The sequence below is a fragment of the Anas acuta genome, chromosome 8, assembly GCF_963932015.1.
Source record: "Anas acuta chromosome 8, bAnaAcu1.1, whole genome shotgun sequence".
In the NCBI taxonomy this organism is placed as follows: domain Eukaryota; kingdom Metazoa; phylum Chordata; class Aves; order Anseriformes; family Anatidae; genus Anas; species Anas acuta.
Genome location: NC_088986.1, coordinates 22,682,374 through 22,705,999, shown reverse-complemented (window position 1 = coordinate 22,705,999; position 23,626 = coordinate 22,682,374). Strand labels below are relative to the sequence as shown.

The 23,626-nt window shown below is 38.0% G+C and overlaps 1 protein-coding gene across 15 annotated transcripts in view; it reads right to left on the bottom strand.

The window, feature by feature from the left end:
* DNM3 (dynamin 3) overlaps positions 1 to 23,626 on the bottom strand; it is a 182,154-nt gene that overhangs the window by 121,255 nt on the left and 37,273 nt on the right. For 11 of the 15 annotated variants that reach the window (XM_068690747.1, XM_068690746.1, XM_068690749.1 and 8 more), the window contains 7 exons: positions 23,425 to 23,492; positions 21,439 to 21,577; positions 17,716 to 17,802; positions 14,357 to 14,427; positions 10,672 to 10,720; positions 9,023 to 9,052; positions 2,384 to 2,497 (listed from right to left, as the gene is read on the bottom strand). In XM_068690747.1, the coding sequence (XP_068546848.1) occupies positions 2,384 to 2,497; positions 9,023 to 9,052; positions 10,672 to 10,720; positions 14,357 to 14,427; positions 17,716 to 17,802; positions 21,439 to 21,577; positions 23,425 to 23,492 (558 nt within the window). Of the gene's footprint in view, positions 1 to 2,383; positions 2,498 to 7,814; positions 7,833 to 9,022; positions 9,053 to 10,671; positions 10,721 to 14,356; positions 14,428 to 17,715; positions 17,803 to 21,438; positions 21,578 to 23,424; positions 23,493 to 23,626 lie in introns of all 15 variants that reach the window. The other 4 variants (XM_068690750.1, XM_068690748.1, XM_068690739.1 and 1 more) reach the window with 2 other exon arrangements.

The following is a 23,626-nucleotide window of genomic DNA, read 5'->3' as shown; positions in this document are numbered from 1 at the left end:
ATTTTCATCTCAGAGTAAATTCCAGACTATACAAAGCAGGCTCAGCTTACACCAGAGGGGGTACACAGCCCTAGAGGTCCCAGCAAGCGCTGCGGCTTTGCACAGAACATTGTCAGAGCTCTCTGGTGCACAAGAAGCTGCAGCATTCCTTACTCAGGGGTAGAAGCGCAGGGGGAATGAATTCATCTCTGTGGCTGGCCAACTGCTTAGGAGAACAGAGGTGAAACCAGACTTGCTGCATCCTCCCCAGCCACAAGGAGAGGCTCCTGCTACCCTGTAAGGACGGCAGCAGCGACTGGTCCCCGTGCAGGAGGCGCAGGGGACCTGAACTCCCTGCGACCTCGCAGCGCGCGCACCCGTACAGAGCCGGGCACAGTCCAGACACGTAAACATGGGTATCACTTCACACATCGCTGAAGACTCCATATCTTACCAGGGTGGAGATACAAGAGCATGCAGCCTTCTCAATAACGATCCAAGAACAGGATGTGACAACTACCAAACCAAGCTGAAAGTGAGGAGAACATTTTAAGGACACCAAATGCAATTGTACAAACTGGAATCCAGCCAGGAGACCGAATGTTTGCTGCTTTATTTTCAGAAGCCAGTAGTTTTGTTTCTGAAACAAGTCACTGGTCTGTCGATTAACCTCATGGTCAAGCTGTGGCTTTTACCATCTTCAGAGCATCTAAGACACACCTGGTTAAATTTTAAGTCCTACTGGGAAAGGTCCTGAAGCAATAAAATAAACAAAACAGTATAACTTATTCCTAGTTCAGACTAACCAAATTATAATCAAATTATAAATCTGTACCTAAAAAGGCACCTCTTCCACCAGCAAAACAAAGAATACTATGCTATTATCTTCTTACTACTGAAAGAAATTCCTGAGTGATCTCCCATATCAGCCTGAATGAACTACAGATATTTGCATGAGTCTCAAACACAAATGTTTAGCAATTAAAAAAATCTGTGGTTTTTATTATTGTTGTTGTTTTTGTAAATGGGCATATGGAAATCATACAGCAGCCAATTCCCTCTGTGTACTGTTCCAAGATTTCCAGGTGACTCTCTCGAACAGACCATGAAAACAAACCAGTTATTTTTATGTTGTGTACGGGAGGGCATTCCATAAATATTTTGAAGATTTTTTCCTTTTTCCACTAAACAAAGATCAGACAACAAAAAAAAAACAAAACACCAAAACTAACTCAGAAGTTGCCACAGCACATTTTAGCTACATCTCCAAGCGCCTGAGATTGAACATAAGAAGGGTGCTGCTTTCACCACATCACTTACCTGTACCTAGCCTAAGACACCACGTTCTAATAGATTCAAGGTGAATCAGAAAAAAAATGACAGCTTCAGAATTTTCACATTCATAAGGGCACCTTGGCGTTTCTTTTTGATTTATTTTTATGATGCTACAGTAAAATACTTCAAGTTGTATTTCAATAATCTAAGAATAAAACTTCTCTTGACCTAGCGCTTGGCTCTTCTCCTCTGACTGACGTGTAATTGTTTTCCTGTTACAGTAAATACATTTGAATCCCTGTAAACCTTAAATAAGTGGGCAAAGGGTAAGATCCAGAGGCTAGGTCTTCAATGTTAACCTAGTTTATCCATCAATCTTATAATCTACGTAAAATGCCCAAATGACTACTGATTAAAAAACCACAACTTTACTGACCAGCACAATTTCCACCATCAGCAGCATTACTGAAGTAACTAACTTATCCTAAATACCACAACAGAACTACCTTTGAGTTTTGGTTGAAGATACCATTGCTAACATTGCTGGAAAAAAGGACTATGCAGAACAGACTAGCAAAAAAAAAAAAAAAAAAAAAAGGTTCCCAAAGTTGCCTAACAACATATCGAATAGGCGTACCTTTTTCCAGTTATCTTATTACTCTCCTCAGATTTAATAATTAGCGCCAACCTTTCTTAGCAAGATGCATTTTCTGGTTTTTCAGTAGCAAATCTGAACAGCCATAACAGTTGGCTACAGAACTCTGTAGTCAGGCTTTTCAGCCTCTCAGAATACAAGATCAAAGAACAGTTGTTATCACTAAATTAACTGCTGGAATTACTTTGAAGAGTAACTGTGCCTAGGCACTACACCTCCCCAAAAACACAAAAAACACAAGCTGAAAAAAAGAAAAACACTCCATACAACACCCCGTATTTGTTACCAACGTTTTGACAGAAGTCTTAGTAAGTATTCTCTGTGAATCAAAAATTTAAAGTTTAATGGACACAGGTAAAACCTTAAACCATTCTTTCAGGTCAGTGCAAGCTGATTTAATGTTTTAAGCTGGTACCAGAAGAGCGAGTAAATATTGTTTTTTGCAATAGACAACAGAAGTCATTCATTCCTTACCTCATCATCTTTATACCAGGACAGGCTTTCTGCAGTTAGGACGAACCAATATTCCTTGGATCCTCCTTTCATGATGCCGATATTGTTGATGGTCAGCCAGCCTTTCCGGATGACCTGTGCAGAGGTGCAGTCAGGCAGAAGTTAAGTTCTTTATTCATTCAATGTAATTCACCTGCAGCATTCATTATTTTTAAAAAATACTTGCTAAATAAAACAAGAATGGGTACATTTTTTTTCAGTCCAGCAAATTGAAAACAGATTTTTTTTCAGGTTCCTGTCATTCAGGAAAAAATAAAACAAAGTGAAAATAACATTTTCAGTCAAAAGGCTGGAGAAAAAGAGAAACCTAACCTACCATCTCGCAGTGACAAGAAGAATGAATGAACTAAGGATAACGTAAACTTAATTAATTAAAAATTTATTTGCTGCATAATAACAAGTAAAAGTCCATACAAGTTACATATGGCTATTCATACTAAACAAGTGTAAGTATTGAGGTCATTTCTGAACTTGGAAGTGGGAACAGCACCTACTTTCTGGGGAAGCAAGTAGCTTCTTGCACACAATGGGGACTTGCAGAAGCAGAGAGGTCTTCCACAGCTGAATCCTCTTTAAATTAAGATAGGAAGTGGCAAGGAGAGGTATATGAGAGCTATTTCCTTCTTGTAAGGTAGAACAGAAAAATAAAAGAGAAAAAACCTATGACGGCAATAAAATTGAGGGAAAGATGGGAAAAGCAGAGCTTGGAGAAAATAAGTAACACTCAAAGATGAAAGAACAGAGGGGAAAGTATACCTGTAAATACTAAGGCCAGGAGTCCACACTGTGCAGAGAAAGAGGGACAACAGAAAACTTAAGAGAAATGAGAACTCCAGAGATGAAGCAGAAGACAGACTAGTCACGAGGACTGGTTTATGGATCATACAGAAAAAAAAAATTAATTTTATTGGAACACTTATTGTTTTCCAATACATACAAGAAAAAGCGTTCCTTCCTATCGTACTTTGAATGAGAAAATGGAACTCACCTAATGTCACAGATACAGGCAACCACAAACTGTTCTGTTTCTCCCCACAGAAAACCCTTTACTCTGCTATTGAGATGGGCTCAAAGAAGCCCTCAAGAACTCCCTCAAAGTCCCACATGTGTGATCAAACATGCTTCCCCATGCTTTTCAGGAAATTTGAGGCTGTACCGTTTGTCCCATATGACTTGACAAGACTAATAAGTTCATTTTCACAGAGAGCCAAAGAAAACCATTCAATATCCATGACCTATTCCTTGTCATTCATAGAAGTTTCAGAATCAGAATTCCCTTTCATACACCATTCATTTTAACCAGTTTTGGGTTTGCACATGGCAAGGGACTGGGCTGTTGACAACTAACCCAAGTAAGAAAGAGATTAGAAGTTGCATGTGACTGGCAAAAATATTTGTGCTGCACATAATCGAAGAGCACCACTTTCATTTCAAGTAAGATGATAGTGGTTCGTCCATTCACTACCAATGAGGCCATAACATAAGTAAGGAAATCACTGAAGATCCAGAAACAGCCTATGGGCTGATCACTAAGAACTGATTTGGTTATGAAAATTCACTAAGCAATGAGAGAACTGGATGTGACTGCTGTAGAGAGAGATTCAATGGCATGGCCTGAGCAGACTGGATGGAGGAGCCAGTACCGCAAAGGTTTCTGCAGAAGTTTATCATTGCTTTTAATATTCATGTTCATTTAAAAAACACTAAGTGGAGAGGCAGCATTACTGTGTACAAACAGACATGGAAAGCTTGTCAGAGTGCAAGTTAAAGGAAACATACTGATATGATTTGGATTACACATCAAATCCTCGTTTTATGCTGTTTATTGAAGCAAAATTTTAGCAGGAAACACGTAGCAGGCATATTTACCAGATGAGTGTACTGGCCTTCAGTACACTTAAGTATACAGACTAAGTTGTAGAACCAAACCAATTACGCTCTTTTTCTGAGCTGAACTACACTAATGCAGCCCCATGGAAGAAATTTTAGGAAAAAGCCAGGAGATTAAGGTTCTCCAACAACCTGAACTTAGGCTCATAACAAGGTGAGCTGTATTTGTGCAACAGAATAAATACTTTACAACTTCACAGCAAATGCACAGAGGTGGTGCTTATCCCCATGCTGCAAAGAAACTCAAATAAGATGAGATAACAGAGGACACTGTTGAACCACACTGCGTGCAATTCAAGAGGCTGTGTTGCTTCCAATAAAGAGCATATTGCATACAAGAAGCACACTTTTCAGTATTGTGCTGGCCTTGGCTGCCTGGTTTGGATGCAAATCTTTAAAAAAGGTAAATGACTTAAAGACAGGTGTCACAGTGGGGATAAAGAGGTGGTTTCCAGAAGCAAACTAGTGAGAAACACCTAAGTAGCAGGCTCAAGACCCTTACAAGTAATGAATGCTTCAAAGGGATGAGTAGCACTCTGCATATGCCAGTGAAGGCTTTCCCTCATCATTACGACAGGCTTTGCAGAACAATTAACAAAGTCTATTTTTCCTCCATTTAAACAGAACAACATTTGCATTAGAGGAATCAGCACAGGCTAAGCTAAAGTTTTGAAATCTAAGCTATATAAGCCGTTTAAGAAGTAATGAAGCTTTTTGTACTGCCTTTCTAAAGTAGGGACTACCTCGATAACTCCAGAAGACCTTCTTGCTCCAGTCCACCACATCTCCCCATGGATGCCTAACCATCACTGGGTGTGGACAGAAACAAGCTGACTTGCTGATACAAACATTGGTCACTGTCTTGCAAAGAAGGAATTTGCCAGTTATTTCCTCAAAAATCCTGCGTGTTGAGGATTAGATCCAGCTGTCATTCCCCCACAGCACAGCATGAAGAGCAGTACAGAGCTGTATCTTGGGGACATTTTTTCATGTGTAAATTGCTAGAACTGCTTATCTATATACCTCTCTGGAAAAATAGGATACTGCCTGCTCTAAGATATCCTGAACACTACAACAAATCATAATCATACACAATACTTGGAAGCAGTTCCAGGCAACACCATGGGAGAGAAGGCAATCTTGGTGTCCTGTAATATCCAAGGAGTAGCAGTGAGACTTCAAGTTCTTTTTACTGAATCGTTCACATTTCCCAAGCAGTTTTTTTTTTTTTCCCCAACAACAAACAGCTACACTTTAAAAATAGTCAGTACCAGTGTTGGGGTCAAGGGATAACAAAATTTCAGATCATGGTGTAAATGCAAAACAGTGACAGCTTTACTTTCCAGAAGAACTGAATAGAACCTTACAATTTCTCAAACGATAACCCAAGATGTATTTAAGAAATAAATGTCCTTCCATAGACAGACAGCAACAAGGATTTTTTAAGAGCTTTTTTTGAAGTAAAATGCTCTGATTATGTTTTGTTTGTTTGTTTGTTTTTAAACTATCCTGTTAGATATATCTTACAGTACTCGGCATGGAAAATGAAGGTGGTGTTTATCATTATTGTTTTCACTAGTTTGTTTTCTGGTTGGTTTGGATTTAAGAGATCCATTTCAGTATCTTACATCATATTTCTAAGTGTCACTCTGCACAAACCGGATATTAGTGACACGATTTATGTACCTCAGGAAGGTGAAAAATGTGAGTATTGCCAGAAGCTAGTGAAGACAATATTCTGACCGGTAGTTGGACTCCATGTACAGGATGAACAAGAGATGACACAGTTCCTTCCTTCAGGGTCCTGATATCTAATCTGGGTGTCTGAAAAATGAAACTTCGAGGGTACAAAAGCACATGAACAAGCCAGAAGGAAGTCATTTTCTGATAGTTCCGCTGCACAAAACTGAGATCTGTTGTTCTTATTCTCCACCATTTCATGGATAAACAGGAAAGCAGGATTTGATATAAGTACATTTTATGTATTGCTGTATGACTTACTAATGCCATTAAACCAAAGAAGATATTTGTGAAAGAAATACATTAGAGACTCAGTAAGCATTCCACTTCTTTCAAAGAAGTATTTGAACGATGATTTAAGGAAAGACAAGCAAAATTGGATGAGCAGAGAGAAATGCAAGTGTAAACATTATGAGACTGGCTACTTCAGCAACCACACAACACAGCATTTTGTTGAATTAACATAACTCTCCACTGAAATTACATTATGTAACCCCGTTGAAATACTTGTGAACACACAACACGAGAAAATAAAAAGGAACAATAGATTAGAGGAGAAGCCTAACACAGCATTTCACCGTAATTTGCTAAATAACAGAATATAAATGGATCAGATTATGCATCTTGTCTGTGTTCAGCATCAAAACAGACCTTGAAGTGACATTGCTTCCCTGGAAGATACATCACATAACTTCAAGATAATGGCAGTGGCCAAGTACACACCTCTACTTTAAAGTAGAATTAAGTCTTTACCAAAGCAAAACACTCAGCAGTGAAAAAATGAAATATGCTTGCAAATGTAGTTAAACAAAGACTGAGGTGATGAAGTCAATCATCAAGGAATGATAACCTAAAAAATAAGTATCAGTAAAGGTCATTTAGAACAGCAATATTTTTCTAGTCCTGAACATATGAAAATTCAACAGCAGCATTTCTCATGCTAGGATATTTCAAAGTTAGCATCATGTTGTCATCCACAGGCACCACCTTGAGAATCTTTTACAGAAATGCTGGCATTTCTTAACAGAACAGCCTTGTAATGTTTTTTTGACACCCTCACTAAGTGTGGCACAAATTTCCACTTTCACCTACTTGCTCTAAAAGATTCTGAAAACTCTTTTTTTCCTTAGTCATGCAAGGTAAACTGATTTAAGTGTGTCTGAAGACAGGAAGCAGCAAACTATGTTAATGAAGCAGGATTAATTAAAAAGAAAAAAGAAAAAAGAAAAAAAAGGTGCTGCTAGAGAAAAAGTTACTTATTAGCACAATAGCTGAGGCCAACTGATGGGGTCTGAACCCTACCTGTGTTCAGAGGAAATTAATCAGATTGTGGATGTAACGTTGTAATGGAGACAAAACCTTCGTACCCAAATCTCCAAATCAAATCGCTTGCACAGTGACATTAAACTCATAGCTCAGAATAAGCACCTTCTCCAATTGCAGGGGCTACTTCAAGCACAGCAGCAGATTTTACCACAGAATTAGAAACACAAAACAGAGTTTTATATAAATGACACATAAACCTCTATAATTGGAGTAATCTGCATTCTTGTAAATTGTGGTATTGACTGGGCACATGGATCGTGACACCTTTGTTTTCAAAGGTTTATCAAGAATGGGAGTTTTAAACAAAACCTAATCTCAACATACATAATACAACAGTTAGGAGTAGGTCAGCCTTCAGGATCCAGATCTTGCTAACGTGCTGCATAAAACCAAGCATTACATTGATTATTTCAAGCAAATTAGAAGACAGACTAACCTGTGGCTTAAAAAGAAACTTTGTGGAGTCAGGTCAAAACCTCAGGCGGTAGCAAAGGAAAGACAAAGAGAGGCCAAAGATTGAGCATGAGAGGATAAATTAGTAGTAGGGGAAAAAGGAGCAAAAACATGTTAAGAGGAATTGGCATCACACTTCTTCCAAAAATACGAGCTCACCTTATTTCTGAGATACACACAAACAGGTAATAGTTATCTGCACCATTCCAGTTCAAAGCAAATCACAAAATGAAAATTAATGTGATTGCAAATGAGCACCTCATAATTTTGAGAAAACAATGATCTCGAGATTTAATTCAGCTGCTGTTAGAATCAGTGCTGCCTAATCCTTTTTCCTTTACTGAACCTAAGTTTGGTTCAGGTCTGTTTGAAATGTTAACTAATATAATTTGATAATATGGCAAAAAAAAATGGAAAAATGGATACATTTTAAGCAAAGATATTAACAAATAATGCACAAGATAAAGATTTACTTCTTACACCTAACCATCACTGAACCAGGAGTAATCTGTTACAAAATTAACTGCTGTTTAGACAATTAATTCTAATTAGTAATATTAAATGCATTCACATTTATTTACTCATGAGCTGGAAGGGTTAGAAAGGAGTCTGTCCATGATATATTGATCCTCCTTGTGCTATGAGAAGAATGCTAAAAAGACTTCAGATATTTCTAAGTTTATTAATAAATTCACTTTTTCTATCAGAGGCAATTCCTTTGTATAAACAAAACGCCAAGAACAGTACCTGTACCCATAAACATGTTCATTTAAGCAAAAGCTGAAGTTTCATTTTGGTTACCAAAAACTGTAATTTGCCCACCTTTCCAAAAAAATGTTTACTACAAACAAAGGCACTTACATCAGATAAATACTGCTTTCCAGTTATATAATAAACACCAATTAGTCGTTTTAGTTTGAGAAACTTGGTCAGTTATAAACATATTAATTTTATCCAAAGTTTTCTATAACATTTTAAGTTATATTTGTTCATAGTTGTAACAGCAGGTTAGTAGCAGTCAAGTGATGAACTGCAATTATACTTTGTTGAGGAAGGGTTACAAACAAAACAGCTTCACATTAAGTAGTTTAGTAGCAAGTATTAAACAAACCAATGAGTTAGAGACAAACTTTGCCCTCTGAGAAGCTAAATGAAAAAGCAACAATAAAGCTTACAGAACTTAGCTCGTACAATTTGCCTTGAAGGCGGTAGATTGGTTCCCTGAAATAGCAAATTGCAAAAGTAAAGTTTTATTTCAGAAACATTTTCTCATTCTTTTCAACTCCAAACAATTAACTTACAAACATCTGTTTATTATCCTTAAACAAAAAGTTCAGCCCTTATATCAATAAGTAATCGAGTTGCAACATATAATTTAAAACTCCAAGCTGCTTCTCCACTTCTTTAGAGAAAAAACATTCACTTAATTAAAAAACCATTCATTTTATATGTGTATTTTTGAAGAGTCAGATAACTGGTCGATTTTCCTTTTAAGGGACACTCCGAAGTGATGACAGTTGTTGTGTTTGACACATGTTCCGGCACAGCTAGATAAGAAGGAAGTCTCTCCTCAGATGGGAGAGACAAGTCTTTGAAGCCATTTCAGTGTTTAGACCTTTCAACTTTTTTCATTTTAGCCCAAACCATGTATTACATCAAAAATGCCACTCATGCTAGCCAGACTCTGGGGGATCATCATATTCAAGTTAATGAGATTACTGCGACTAACATCTTGAAAAATAACTAGCAATTTCTGGGTGGGAGGAATAGGTTGGGTTTCCATGCCCAAAAACATGACAGAGTTTTCAAAAAGTGCTAGAACTCTGATCTAAAACAGCACAGTAGGAGATTTTCTGAAATCACAAGCTTAACACTTAAACTCAAGGTTTTCAAATGTGAACATTAACTTTCACCCCATTACACACGAAATCATCAAGAAGACATTCAATGTGGGTAACTCATTATAAAAAAAGGTTTTTTCCCCCACTATTTTTTTTTTATATCTCTTTAAAGTGTGTGCTATTTCCATTTTTTCATGTTTAAGACTTTGCAAAACCCTCAACTTGAGCAGAAATCCTCAAAGCTGTAGCATTTTCATTTATTTTTTTAATTTCATATTAAAAAAAGGATTGATCCTTTGAAGTACCAAGCACCCCTGGCCTGCACAAAAGCAAAGAATGAAGCAAGGCTCAGGAGCGCTTAGCACCTTGCAGAATCAATCCCATATCATTATGGAATCAAAAGAAATAACCAACTGATTTTATTAATGAATCTCAGTGAAAATGGCAATTAATTTCAGACCAACGATCAATTATTTTTTGTTTCCTTTGAGAAAGGACAATGGTACACAGTCAACATCTTTGTGGGGCCAACTGAAAGCTTTCAAAAGACATAAAAGCAAAAATGCTTTTGCGTGCTGAATTGCCCCTTCATTGCTACTAAGCTGTGAACATGTGAGAACTAGTAAAAATAACTGTATGACAAAGCACACACAAGCAAGTACTCACCAGTGGTTTGGATTCTGAAATTCACAAGTTCACAGTTAATGAAAAAATACATTTGTGTGTAACATGAAAGATTTGATGTGTTAAATGGCATGGGAGGGGAGGCACCAAACAGCAGTGCAAACAGTAGCAAGTTTTTAAACAATAAACGATGGTAACAATGAAAGTCAGGTGGCTCTGAAAACTTCAGTAAAAAGGAGATGATGATGCATTTTATATATGTTTCAAGCAGAAAAGATAAATTATGGATGTACAAAAAATAAATGCAGCCAAGAAAACCAGACAGCTGGGATTAACTTGCACATGCCATTATCCATTCTCTGTTAAGGTGCCTACCTGATTTCCCACTGCACTTTTGTTAACCTGACTGCTTCTTTGTTGGGCACTAAGGAAAGCAGAGGAAAAAAGTTATACTGAAGAAACTCAAAAACTAAACCAGTTCCTGAGCAGCAGATTTTAGTAGTAATAGTTCCTTATGATTGCAGCACAGAAAGCGAGTGTAACAAAGATACACAATAAAATCATTGCATATAGGTGCATTTTACAACTACTTTTCTTACTTAATGTACTTACTCTTATATGAACATTTGCCTGCTTAGCACAAAAGAGATACGCACACCTGACAACTCCTACTAATCATCTCCTTTTGGAACAACATCCTACTTACATTGGTAAAGGTTACTAAAAGCACAGGGAAATTATGGCTCATGGGGGGTAACTTTGGAAACATTAGCCTCTATAAATATTAGAAAAGAGATGAAAAGTGAGACATTTCTGTTATTTAGAGCAGTACAACAAAATCCTCCCCTGCTGGAAGCTTCCTAATAGCCTTGTCATGACAGTTTGTTTTGAATATTATTCTAATATTTATATGCACTGTGAGGGTGTAAATATAGCCAATGGATGAAGCTGTCATAAAGTTGGTTCAAAAAGCTGGAACCTTGCAAGAGCAGAGCACATTCGAAATTAAAATGTTTTAAAAATATTTTCCTCAATGCTTGAACTCTGGTAATGTCAACTCCTGAAACAAAACACACTCCTGTCTCAAACACACAAGTTGCCATTAATTCTAAAAACCTTTGTGTTATGTGGCTTCTAAGTATTAGGCTATACAATTACAATATCGCTGGAAAAAGGGAAAAAGTGTTCAAGCAGCAGGCTTTGCTACACAACTACCAGAGCAGCAACCGGTGACAGCAAGTTTTCTTTGGATTAGATTATACCATTTCAGCAGGCATTAATTAACTGACGAAAGAGCATACGTATTAGATCATCTACAAACACTCCTCTGAAAGAGTAAGAAAGAAAGATGTGCTTGGATCACAGCCTACAGGCCCAAGGCTGAAACTACTTTGTACACAGCTGCTGATCCAAAGAATTGCTGGGGCAGCAAACTCATCTCTGTCCCAACTCTGATCGTGCCTTTAGGGCCATAATCTATCAAACTGGCAGTCTACATGTTGTCAGGGAGAAGATCCGCAACCATGTTTATTCCATGTGCCTATTTACTGAGCTTAGCTCTCAATCACCCAGATACTTTTGACCGAATGACAGCGCACGTCTCCAGTACATCATCTGAATTGCATAAATTTGGGGCCATAAATTATGATTAAATAACCTGCATACAGAAAATACAGCACTAATCCCTCACCAATTCTCATCTGTTGTTTGAGAAGCACATAATAATATGGCTTTACAAAACCTAATTGCCATTCTTTGGGTGTTCTTTTTATTCTCCCCCCATTTCACTGCCTTAGGGAGGCTAATTAAATAGACAACTAACATCATACTAAAAAAACCCACATCTTTTAGCAATAGCCCAGCAACTGGTTCTTTATTTACTGTTCTGAATACAAGTTACCCTTCACGTAGCTTGAATCACGTAGCTGTGCTTGAGTTACACCAACTGGAAACAAACCCAATCCCAACATTTTACCACTCATTCTGCTAGATGTGACAAGTATTAATATTCTTAAGATTTCACCCAAAAGAAATAAAACCAAGTCATAACTTCACAAAGCTGTTCTAAATATTGGCTTTCTTAAATCTTTCTGAAGTACTGTACCTGCCTTAGGCCCAGCAATGCTTCAAGGTGAATTGAAATACCTTGTGCTCATTCTTATGAACAAGGTTCACAGGACTTACACTTATAAAACACGGCAGTCACAGGAGACAGCTGGCTAGGAGACTCAGCAAACCAAAGGAAACACTAAGGAATCTGAGGAAGCTACAATTCGGGATGTTTGGATACTGCAGAAGCCTGTATGCTACACAGATTTATTTCATTTTCAAATTCTAACATTATTGCTACAACAACACTATGATTACAGGCTAAAATCTGTATACTCTACTGTTTAGCTCATAAATAAGTTTTACACTTAAAATTGTTCTCAGTTAATCAAGCTTTCTCTCCCAGTGGATCACAAGTCAACAAAAAACACTTGCCTAGCCATCAATTTCAACCCCTGGAAAGACTTGCTTAGACTTAAGAGTTATTAGTGAACCTCAGTGGAAGGCCATTTGTTACCTGCTTACACCTCTTGCACAGGGGCTGGGGATTTCCACATGTCTACTGGCAGAAGAGGAAGAAGCTTTCCCAAGAAACTGAACTTGGACATTTTAACTCCTTGGAAAAGGTGTAGCATTGAGAACCACAGACTGAACTACAGGCTCAAACAACAGCATCTCTGAAGGTTTTATTTCCGGGGGAGAGACATACTGAAATAGCTCCAGATGTACCTGGCACTCCACTATCCAAGGCTATAAAACATGGGAGGCTCCAACTTGACACAAGGAAACATCTTTTCATAGTGAGGAGAGACAGGCATCAGAACGGGCTGTACGGAGTAGCTGGTAAATCTCTGTTTTTGGAACTTTTCACGATCTGATTGGACAAAGCCCCAAGCAAACTTGTCTGAACTTAAACATCACCCCTCCCCTGAGCAGGAGGTTGGACCAGTGACTTCCCAAGGTCACAACACCCACCATGATACATATGAAGTGTTTTTAGCAGGCTTTTTCCTGTCAGGAAAGGATGAAAAGAAGTAAATAGCAGGCAGGTTGTTGTCTTGACCTCTAGAAGGCCAGCTACCATTCCTACATCCTGCCTTTTGTCAAGAGAACTGATAGAGATATCCAGGACCTGCAAACAATATTAGAGAAAGTTGTTCAAACCAAACACAATCAGTTCTTGGCTTTGCCTTTCTTTTCCCTTCTCAGCATATTAATTTTGTGTCTTAAACCTTCAAGTCATACTGTCAAAGATGTAGGCCTTCATTTACAGTGCTATCTAGACTAGCCCAGAACATAACAATGACTACAGTGCCAAACTTTGTTGCCAACGCCACACATCGATGAAACCTGTTACGATTCCAAATGCTCTTATGGCAAATGAATACGACTGAAGAAACATTTATTCTTCAAACTGTGCAGGCACCTTTATCATTTTGACTGGTATCAAAGTGCTGGTATGAAGTTCCTGAGGAACAAAACTGCTGGAAGCTGGGCAGGACGTTATAGAGAATATTCTCATAGTCTTTTCAATCAAGCGAGGACATCATCAAACCAGGCCCTGGAGGCTATTCTGTTACTATTATCTTCTAGAGCCAAACAGCAGGCACACTTAAAATTCAGTGACATCTATTACTCTGAATAAAACTGTTTCACATGGAATCACAGCTCCCAAAATATGTATTAGCAACAATACAGCAATACCACCGATAACACATATTTCAGTGGTCCTAAAACAGATGCAGCAAGGGCATCAGCTCTAAAGCTGCCTCCTGAGATTGATGTGATCCCAGGCCAAGATATAAGCTTCAGTGAACCCAGGCTTGTGAACAAGGGTAAAGAACCCTCATCAAGCGTGACAGTTTAGCACTATACATACTGAGAAAAATCATGCTTCTGCACATTTGGGACTTCGTAACTTGCATCTCCACTGTCACGCCCAAAACTTCTGTTTTGAACTTAGTAAAAAAGCTCTGACAGTGTCTTTATAACAAAGTATCTATATACATACTTTGCGAAGCCAATGAAGTCTTCATGGTTGGTGTTGATGTAAGAAACCTGGATATCAATCAGCAGCAGCACCTATTAGGGGAGACGAGACCAAAACAGAATGGGTGACGTGGAAGAGTGAGACAAGAACAAAACTTTGAGTTTTCTCCATTATTAAATATTCCTTTCATAATTGTTCATGCCCAAAGCAACAATATTTTCTAAATCTCACCACTTCTGTTTGTATGCTTGTTAAATTAACTAGACTACAAAAGAGCTTAGCCCCTTCCCCATATTTTCTGTTTCAACTTACTACTTGCTGATCCTTCTAGATCCCAGAGACAGAATTTAAATCAAACTTTATAATTTAACCAGGCAAAGAACTTGCTAAGACATTGGAGAAAACCCACTCCCCACCCCTGCTCAGCTTCTTGAACATACAGGAGACTGAAGGAAGCCATGATTTGACTTTCTCCCATCTTTCCATTTTCCATTTATCAGCAGGGAGCAAGGAAAAAAGCTATTGCCACCACCACAGCCACCAAATTTCTTACAAAATCCTGCTGAATGTGACGTAAAAGAAGAAGCCTTTTATTATCTTCTTCCCACTCCTATCCAAAGCTTCATAACCAAAACTAATAACATCAAAATGTGTATTACCCAATCCACTATCCATACTGATGCCCCTGAGGCATCAACTTATCAGTAAACACTATTGTCAGACTGTGATAGTAAGAACACTTGGATGGATAAACCTCAGTGACAATAAAGTATGAATTTTACTTTTATAAAACATTGAAATAACAACTACTTTATTGGAATACAAGGCTCTCCTTACCTACAAAGAAATCCCACCAAGTTGTTTCCAATATGAAGCCCAAACTTCTACATGCTTATTGTGCCATATCAAAGCATCCCACTACTGTGGTTTTGAACAAGACCTAAACACTAAGACAGTAATTTCACTTGGATCTGTCCCTTCAGCATTCAGTCTCCTCCAAGTGTCCAGTTATTTCTGCACAGCTCCACAAACACAGCATCACTCCCAAATTCTTCACCACTTCCAAATTCTACTTAGTCTCACGCACGGCAGAAGATAGCAGGGATTTGGGTTTAGCTCTAACCTCCAAAAATATCCTCACTAGCATTTTGATTTATTAGGGGTAACTGTTAACAGCATAAATAATGATGTGACTATGTGACAATAACCTATTTGACCAATTCTTGGCATTTACAGAAAGGGGGTATTTTGTATTTTGTTCTGGGAAATTGCCAGGTATGCGCACACAATGAAGAACAGAAAAATAAGAAATAAAATTTTAAGTAATTTGTATCTTCTTCCAAATTTTGAAGTAACTGGATGTGCTAACTAGAACTCCCTGCAAGCACAAGCACAGCAAATAAGTTTTTCAAGATGATTTTTAAAGACTACATGCACAGAACAGTTTAAGGGAAACGAAGTAGGATATGCTGCACAGCTCACTAACTAGCAAGCCAGGAGACCAGAACTGCTAAGGAGCCCCTCTTTCCCAAATATTTTTGTTGTCACACTCTTTACTCCCTAGACAATAATTCCTATTTCCACTCCCAGTGGATTTTCTCACATATAGTCTAAGCTTTACAGTTTCCTGGATTTGGAGTGCTCAGCTGCATGATCAATGTCTTAGAGACATTTCTCCAAAATGTATTTATTTATTCTTAACTTCAAGGAAAATTACAGTCAGAAAAGCTGTACATCCATGAACCTGGAAAGGTGCTGATGAACAAACTCTTGAAACTCTGAGTTTAAAATACCACAGTCAGAAGTTATCAGCTTAATAGCAGTCCCTCTGTGCTTTAGAGGGGTTATAGGAGAAGACTTGTTCTTGCTAATTTTAGAATCCAAAGGAGGGATTACTTTTTAATCTTCAGATTTGAGACATTGCTTTTCAAGGTACAAAATAGCCCTCAGGAGTCAGCTCCAGTGGTTCTAAGCACCTTAGGCCTGCCAACATGGCCAGAGGCAGCAGGGCTACATTGCTCAGTTCAGCCTATGTGCTTTTGCTACTGTTCAGCAACACAGAACTTCAGCAGCAATGTTTGCCTGAACTCACACATCCTCTACGTGGCTTGTCACTCCTGCAAGAGTTCTAGTGCAATTGCTTGTTGGCCTCGCTGTGATTAGAGCATGGGATTGTCTGTTAATAAAGCCTGAAAGCAAAGCATTAAAAAAGCTGGATATTTCTGTGTGCATTTGCTGGATCATGAGTCATTCCCCCACAAACAGCTGTTACAGCACAGCTAAGACGATGGCCCGCTGTGGCACAGGAATGATCACTAAACCAACATTGCCACTGGGGCCTGGTATCCTTAAGTCATGTCTTGAGCTGACTGGATACAAGGTACCACCGTCTGGAGGCGACGTGCCCAGTTGTGTAATGCTGTTTCTGAGCCATCAGGCCCTGGTATAGAGGCAAGTTGCATTAGCCTGAATGTAACTCTGGAGCTGGGCCGCGTCCAGCCAGTTCATGGAACAAGCAGGAGAAACGAGCTCTTTCTGCCCATGGCCCGACTCACAACCACAGGCACTGAGACAAAAGCATCTCCCTTTCGTCTTCGGCATTCTTAATGCTTAATGGGGAAAAAAAAAAAAGGAAGAGGAAATGAGAAGAAACTCAGAACAATTGGAGAAATGTCTTGGTTCTACGTAGATACTGAAGAGAAAACAGGATCAGAGTTTGCCTGCAGATGCCAACTGTCCTGAATTAAGCTATGATATTGATTAACTGACTCACCTTTTTCATTTTACAGTAATTCCCAGAGCTCTATGCCTGGAGTTTCACCAAGAGGGACAGAAGAACTACAGTCATTGTGTTAAAATAAAGCAAGCAGATAAATTTTTCTTTCATCTTTCATTACTTTCCTGTGTAAGGAGCATGCTCACTTCCAAGAAGCACACAAGAAGCACAGTAGGGTGCAAGATGATGATGAACATGTGATAGAGTATTCAGATCCCCACTGTAAATTATAGGAATGCAAGGCTTACTCTAAATTACGTTGTTTAGCTGTCACTAAGAATCAGGACATCAGCCTCCTTCCTGGGTCACAGTCTCTACAGGCATTGACAGGGAGAGGATGATTGATACCGGCTCTGTACTGCCAGCACCTCTCCTTGCTACCTCCATGCCCTCTTGAAAGGCCAATTAAGATTTTCTATAGCAATTAGGATTTTCTAGTCTCCTCTGTCAAACCTCAGTGGTAGAAGAGCAATTTCGCCCCCGTTCCCAAGTGTAGCCTGCTGCTGCAGAAATCTTTCATTATCTTACTTTACTTTATATGTAATAACTTTCTTCCTCCAAACGTTTCCCTGAACATTTCCTTAAATGTTGTATATGCTCTCACCTGATCCTTCGTCTTCTCCTCTCTTTCACGAATATAGCCAGCAACAATTCTTTCTGTTTCCTCACACAGCCTTGGATATGTTGCCAGCTGAAAAGCGAAAATAATACAAATTTACAGCTGCAGGGTGGCTTCAGTAGAATACAAACAGAGAAACCTCCACTACTCTCACTGCAGGAAAAATATTATAAATTCTTGGGCTAACCATTAAGTAGACTACAAAGGAAACCTTACTTGCTATTAATGGTAATTTTACAGAGAAACTGGAGGGACTTAAACCCTTAGATTGTTTCTGCACTTTTGCTCCACAACACATTGAGAAAAGGACATTTGGGACATCATTGTTTGGAATAAAAGCAACTGCAACATTGAAATCTTAATGCTCGCAGCTCTTTTATCCAAATACAATGTAAGTCTCTCTTAAATATGAAGAGAAAAGACAGGATTTAATCCATAAATGTATACCAAGAATAGCACACTGCTAAGAGAGCAAAATATCAACACAGAAAGAAAGCAATCACGTAAACCTAAAAGAAAACCATCTTTAAACACTGTAATTACAAGGCGTGGATGAATCAAGGTGTGATAAAAAACATCCAGACTTTTGCTGTATCTAATTATTATGAATTTTTTGGGGGGAAAGTTGTTTATTCCAGCTTTTGGTTTCTGTCAACTGTTATTACATTAGGAAAAAAAAGCATGGAATTGAATACCTGATAGACCATCTGTTGTATCTAGAACTGTGTTGTCACCCAGCCCTAAGGCTCATTAACAATGGCAACTTAAACTATCGTTCTATTTTGAAGTCATTGTTTAGAATTAAAGCTTCAGGTGATAAAAAAAAGAGGGAAGAGATCAGTCTCTTCAATAACAATAAGAAGTGCTTACACTACATACCCCCATGTAGACGTGCATATAGACATGTACGCATATCTACACATTGTACTTAGAAGAGAGCTATGTGTATAGAATCTGCATATTTCAGTCTACTTTAAATCGTTAACAACTACTTATCATTGATCTGTCTTCACTACCTAACCTAATGGTCTCTTTCCATTACAGAGACAAAAAATGAGTTGGGGAAATGAGCTGAGTAACAGATCTTTCTAAAAATTCACAATTAAAAATAATTTCTTTTCCCAGGGTGGCTTCTCATTACTAAAGACAAATTATTTGTAAACAGTGAGAATTATAAAATAAATTTTAGTATCATAAAATGATTTGATAATAATCATAATTGTAATATCATAAAACATAGAATCATACATTTGTAAATATTACAAATCATATATAAAAAAATATTTAGATGCAATGATGCAACACAACTTGTCACAATCTAAGCAATCCCACTCAGAAGTAGCAGAAGGCTCCAAATGCAGATCTGGGATAAAACATTAGGAAGGGCTGACAGTCTCACAGCACTGCCTTTCACCTTAGCTTGTCATGTCCCTTGAATACACCCTACAATCGACACAAAGCTCCAGGGAACTAATGGGAAGGCATTGCATAAAAGTTATTTTCCTAAATATATTTATATATATATATATACACAAACACACACATTCTAAAGCAACGTGCATAAGAGCACTATAACAAAGCCTCAATTGCTAAAGCACAAGTCATCAACCATTCCAACAGAAGGATTTACCTGACGTTTTACCTGACTGCCTAAAAAACTTTGAGAGAAGAGCTTCCCATGCTGCGCTACCTTATTCCTTGTTTATTATGACAAAATAGACAACAAGATATTAGCACATTTTTAACTGGTTAGTACATTCATCTCTACATCTCTAAGTTGTTCACTTATCCTACTTAGCTACTCCAACTTAGATATTCATAGTGGCTGCAGTATTATCAATAAATTGCATGCTGGAATAGTCCGGAAGACAAATTAAACAAAAGAAAAAAAAACAAAACATAAGCTGGTATACAACACTTAAACATTAAGCACACTCTAAAAATAATGCTATGCTGTGAGCGTGCTTACTCAAGAGCAAGTGAGCAGGGAACAATTTACACCAAAAACCAGTTTATCAGCCTTGTGGTGAAATGTCTTAATGCCTCTCTCTTGTGTGTCTAATTCCAGAGCAGTACTCTAAATAATTTTCAAGTTTCTAGCTCTTTGAAGGCTCCACCTTGTGGCAACATCTTTGCATATCAATAACAGCACTTTAAAACATCATCAATAAAATGCAAGGGTAAGCTTAACCGATAGCACTAGGAAAAGACTCTGCACAATTAATCAATCAATTCAAGTGACTTATCTTTCCAATTTGAAAAAAAAAAAAAAAAAAAGGAATTAGGAATTCAGCTCAAAATTTTGTGATTAATTCAATTCCCTATGGTCTCTACCAAAAGACAATCATCCTTTCCTGTTTTAAGAAATAGCTCATTTATCTCCTGAGAGATAAAGAGCTGCATTATTCAGAGGAATGTAAAGATTATGGCAGGATATTTCTCAACAACTTCAGCACATCAGCGCTCATATCCCAGACCTGCTCCTGGACTTGCTACAAATAGGGTGCCCTGCATTCTGACACAGTGAGAAAGACAAATGAACAAGAGGTGAAACAAATAAAAGTAGCCAGTTAGGTAAGAAATCTACAAGAGTCAACACTACCTAAAATATAACAGAGCAAAAGGAGGAAAGATAACTGACAATCAACTGCTAATTGCCAATGTTCCAGGCAAGTAAGTAATATTCACAGATAACATCTTTCCTATGAAATCTGTTTGGGGGGAAAATAGCATCTGTCCCTCTCCACATCAGTGAAGTACTCTCAACTGATGTCTGATCATTGCATTCACTCAGCTTCACATTAATACCTGACATGCTTCCTTAGTCCCACCTGAGCAGGGGAAAATTTGAGGTTTCATTTTAACACTATGGAACAACTTACGCATACGCTTCCGGAAAAACATTCCCAAACACTCATACCAACACTGCGTTTAATTTTGATTAACCAATTTGATAAGCCATTACTATTGTAGGATAACAACTTTAATAGATGCATGCAATTTTCATATCAGGAAGCTCAATACTCAGCAGTGCTTTCCACATAAAGGTTTGACATTTCTGTGCAGCAGCAGCAAGCTCATTTGTCAACACTAATACAAGGATGTACAAATAGAAGGGAGATGAAATCTTCCTAGCATTCTACTTCTAACTTCTTGACAGCTGGACACTGTGAGCATTGGGGTGGTTTATGAGAAAAGCACAGGAGATTTTATGGCTCCCTGACTTTGCAAAGAACTGTGGTACCACCCAATACAGAATGAGTATTTTTTCCTCCTTGATAGGACACCTCTCTGAACACATCTGAGGCTTTCACTCTAGAGAAGTTTCACTGTTTCTTCCTCTTGTAAGCATTAAGAAAGAAGATTTTCCAAGTACAATTTCTTTTTTCCAGATTTACATATGAGCAGAGTTGCTGCCTACGTTCCATTTGCAGCACCCACGAAAACATGATTATAAAGTGGAAGCCAGAGGGCAACTCCTGACTCAAGAAAACTCCAATCAGGAGATGAACATACTCAAAATATAGGACTCAAAAAGAGAACATGTTCAGCATTTGTTTTTGAGTATTGCAGAAGTTGAAACTATTTAGTTTTACTCTGTAAATAAACTATCTCAAATCTCTTAAAAGACTCTAGAATGCAAGGCACACTTAGTGTTAGCTACTATATCATGCTCTACTTACATTGCCAGATCTATTTACAAGTTACCTTTTTAGTGCATTTCTTGACCGTGTTGATTAACTCTTGCATCACCAGATCCACGCTTTTTAAGCAAGGTCCTTTCAGCTTGACAATCTGTTTTTTAACAATAGCTTCAAATGCCATATCTGGAGTAAACAAACCTGTTCTGTGGACATGAAAGAATATGTGAGGTAGTAATACATCCTGCAAGGTTGTGTGTTTTTTTTTTTTAACCTAGTTGCTCATCTACATTTTCAGAAGCTTAGAGCTGAATTATGATGATATCCCTATACAGTCTTCTGTAGAACTAAATTTGCTTCTTTCTCTTTAAAAATGAAAATCTAGTTGTGTAGTAAGAATATAGATGTTGAAACATGCCCTAACCTAGTACTGCAAAAAACTTGACTGCAAAAACTCTAAAAAGTATTGGAATAATATGGTGAAGCCTCTTCAGCAGCTCCCCAAACCTTAGAGGTGAATGGCAGCACTCCATGTACAACCACTTGCAGAGTATGCCAGTAAGAATCCTATAGTTGCATTTCACTCTGCACTCACAACAGTAAATATGGTTCTGTTACCCGGAGCCATACGTGGAGAATTTCAGTTTGCCACTGCACCGTATGTGAACTTGTATAAACAAGCATCTCACAGAAACAGTTTTAAACAAACAGCCCTTACTTCTCTTTCAAACACTGCTTGCAAAGATCTAGCTTGACAGATCGTAAGTTTTATAAAAAAGCAAACTTTAAAAACATGCCCAGAACTAATAGCTTGCCACCACAAATTGCTCATCTAGACCTTGCCCCCAATAAAACTGAAAAAGTTCAAATACTGTACCACAACTACTGGAATCATCTATTTGAGAATTTAAGAACTTAAAACACATATTATAGAAGCTGGCTGTAAGCCCACTGCAACATGATCTTAGATCACAACAACATTGTAACGGCTAGCAGGTAACAACAGTTGCATATGAATTCAATTTCGCTATGCCCAAGAAGAAAACACTTCGTCTTAGGAGTTTGTGTGTATGTTTTATGTAAGCTTCTTTGTGAATCCAACATCTTGTATCCTACTTAAGAAATAGGCAAGGCCTACCCCAGTATTTCAAGAAGTTAAACAAGAAATGGAAGACAAATATGCCCACTCCCCTGGGACAAAAACTGCAGAGACAAAACTTCTCCAGAAGAAAGAGAACCTGTCAAAGAGCACCTATATTTTTGTATTGCCAACATAGACAAATTCTTGAAAAAGTTTTCATAATGAGACTGAAATTCCAGATGATGCTGCCTGCCACAGTCCTGTACATTTAAATGGATTTTTAATTGAAATTCAAGATAGCTCACCGTTGTGCCTGGTCGTTAAGCTTGTGCTTTCATTATGTGCTTTATAGAGGTTTCTGACTTGTCCAAAACTGCGTTACTTCATAACTTTGTCTTTTTCTTAGATGAACAAAGTTCTCCTCACAAACCATACTCACAAATTCCTCAAGCAAGCCACTGCATCAGCGTTCCCCAAACCATGATCATTATAATGAAAGAATAGTTTCCCTAAATGTTTTGCAGTGATGTCCACCATGCATCAAAAAGTTCATATAGGAGTTGCATCTGATATTGAATTAATTGGGTAGGGCGATTAAAAATTAGCAGAAAAAGGGGCAGCTAAGAACTTCTGTGTATGCATGGTTACAATCAGTTACACCAATTCCAACAGCCTTCATGCAGTGGAAATCCTATGTTATATTGGAAATTAAAAAAAAAAAAGTCTTTGATTTTCTCTGTAAAATACTTTTCCAAGATTTCCAGGTAAATTAAACCTCTTCAGGCAAACCAGCTGATCAGCCCAAAATAGGTACCTGAAAAACAGAAGTGTGAAGGAGTGGAAGAAAAAAGTCAGCTGTTGGGAGCAGTGCCTTAGTAATGTAGTCTAGCAATCAGTAGCCAGTGTCTCCACAGGTTAAAGAAACCAAACCCTCTGCAACACGATCAGGCTTGAAAACATGGGAGCACTTGCCTGATACCATGTATGTTCTTGATGGCATAACTTATTTCTCTCCGCAGTTCTTTCTCATTGAACTCCATCTAAAAGAACAAAAGCATTTGAGATCGTATGAGGTGAAGTTTGAAATAAAATAGAAAATATTACTTCTCTCTATATAACTGGAAGTTATACTTCCAGTTCAACTAACATACTGTTAATTTCTAATTACACTAAA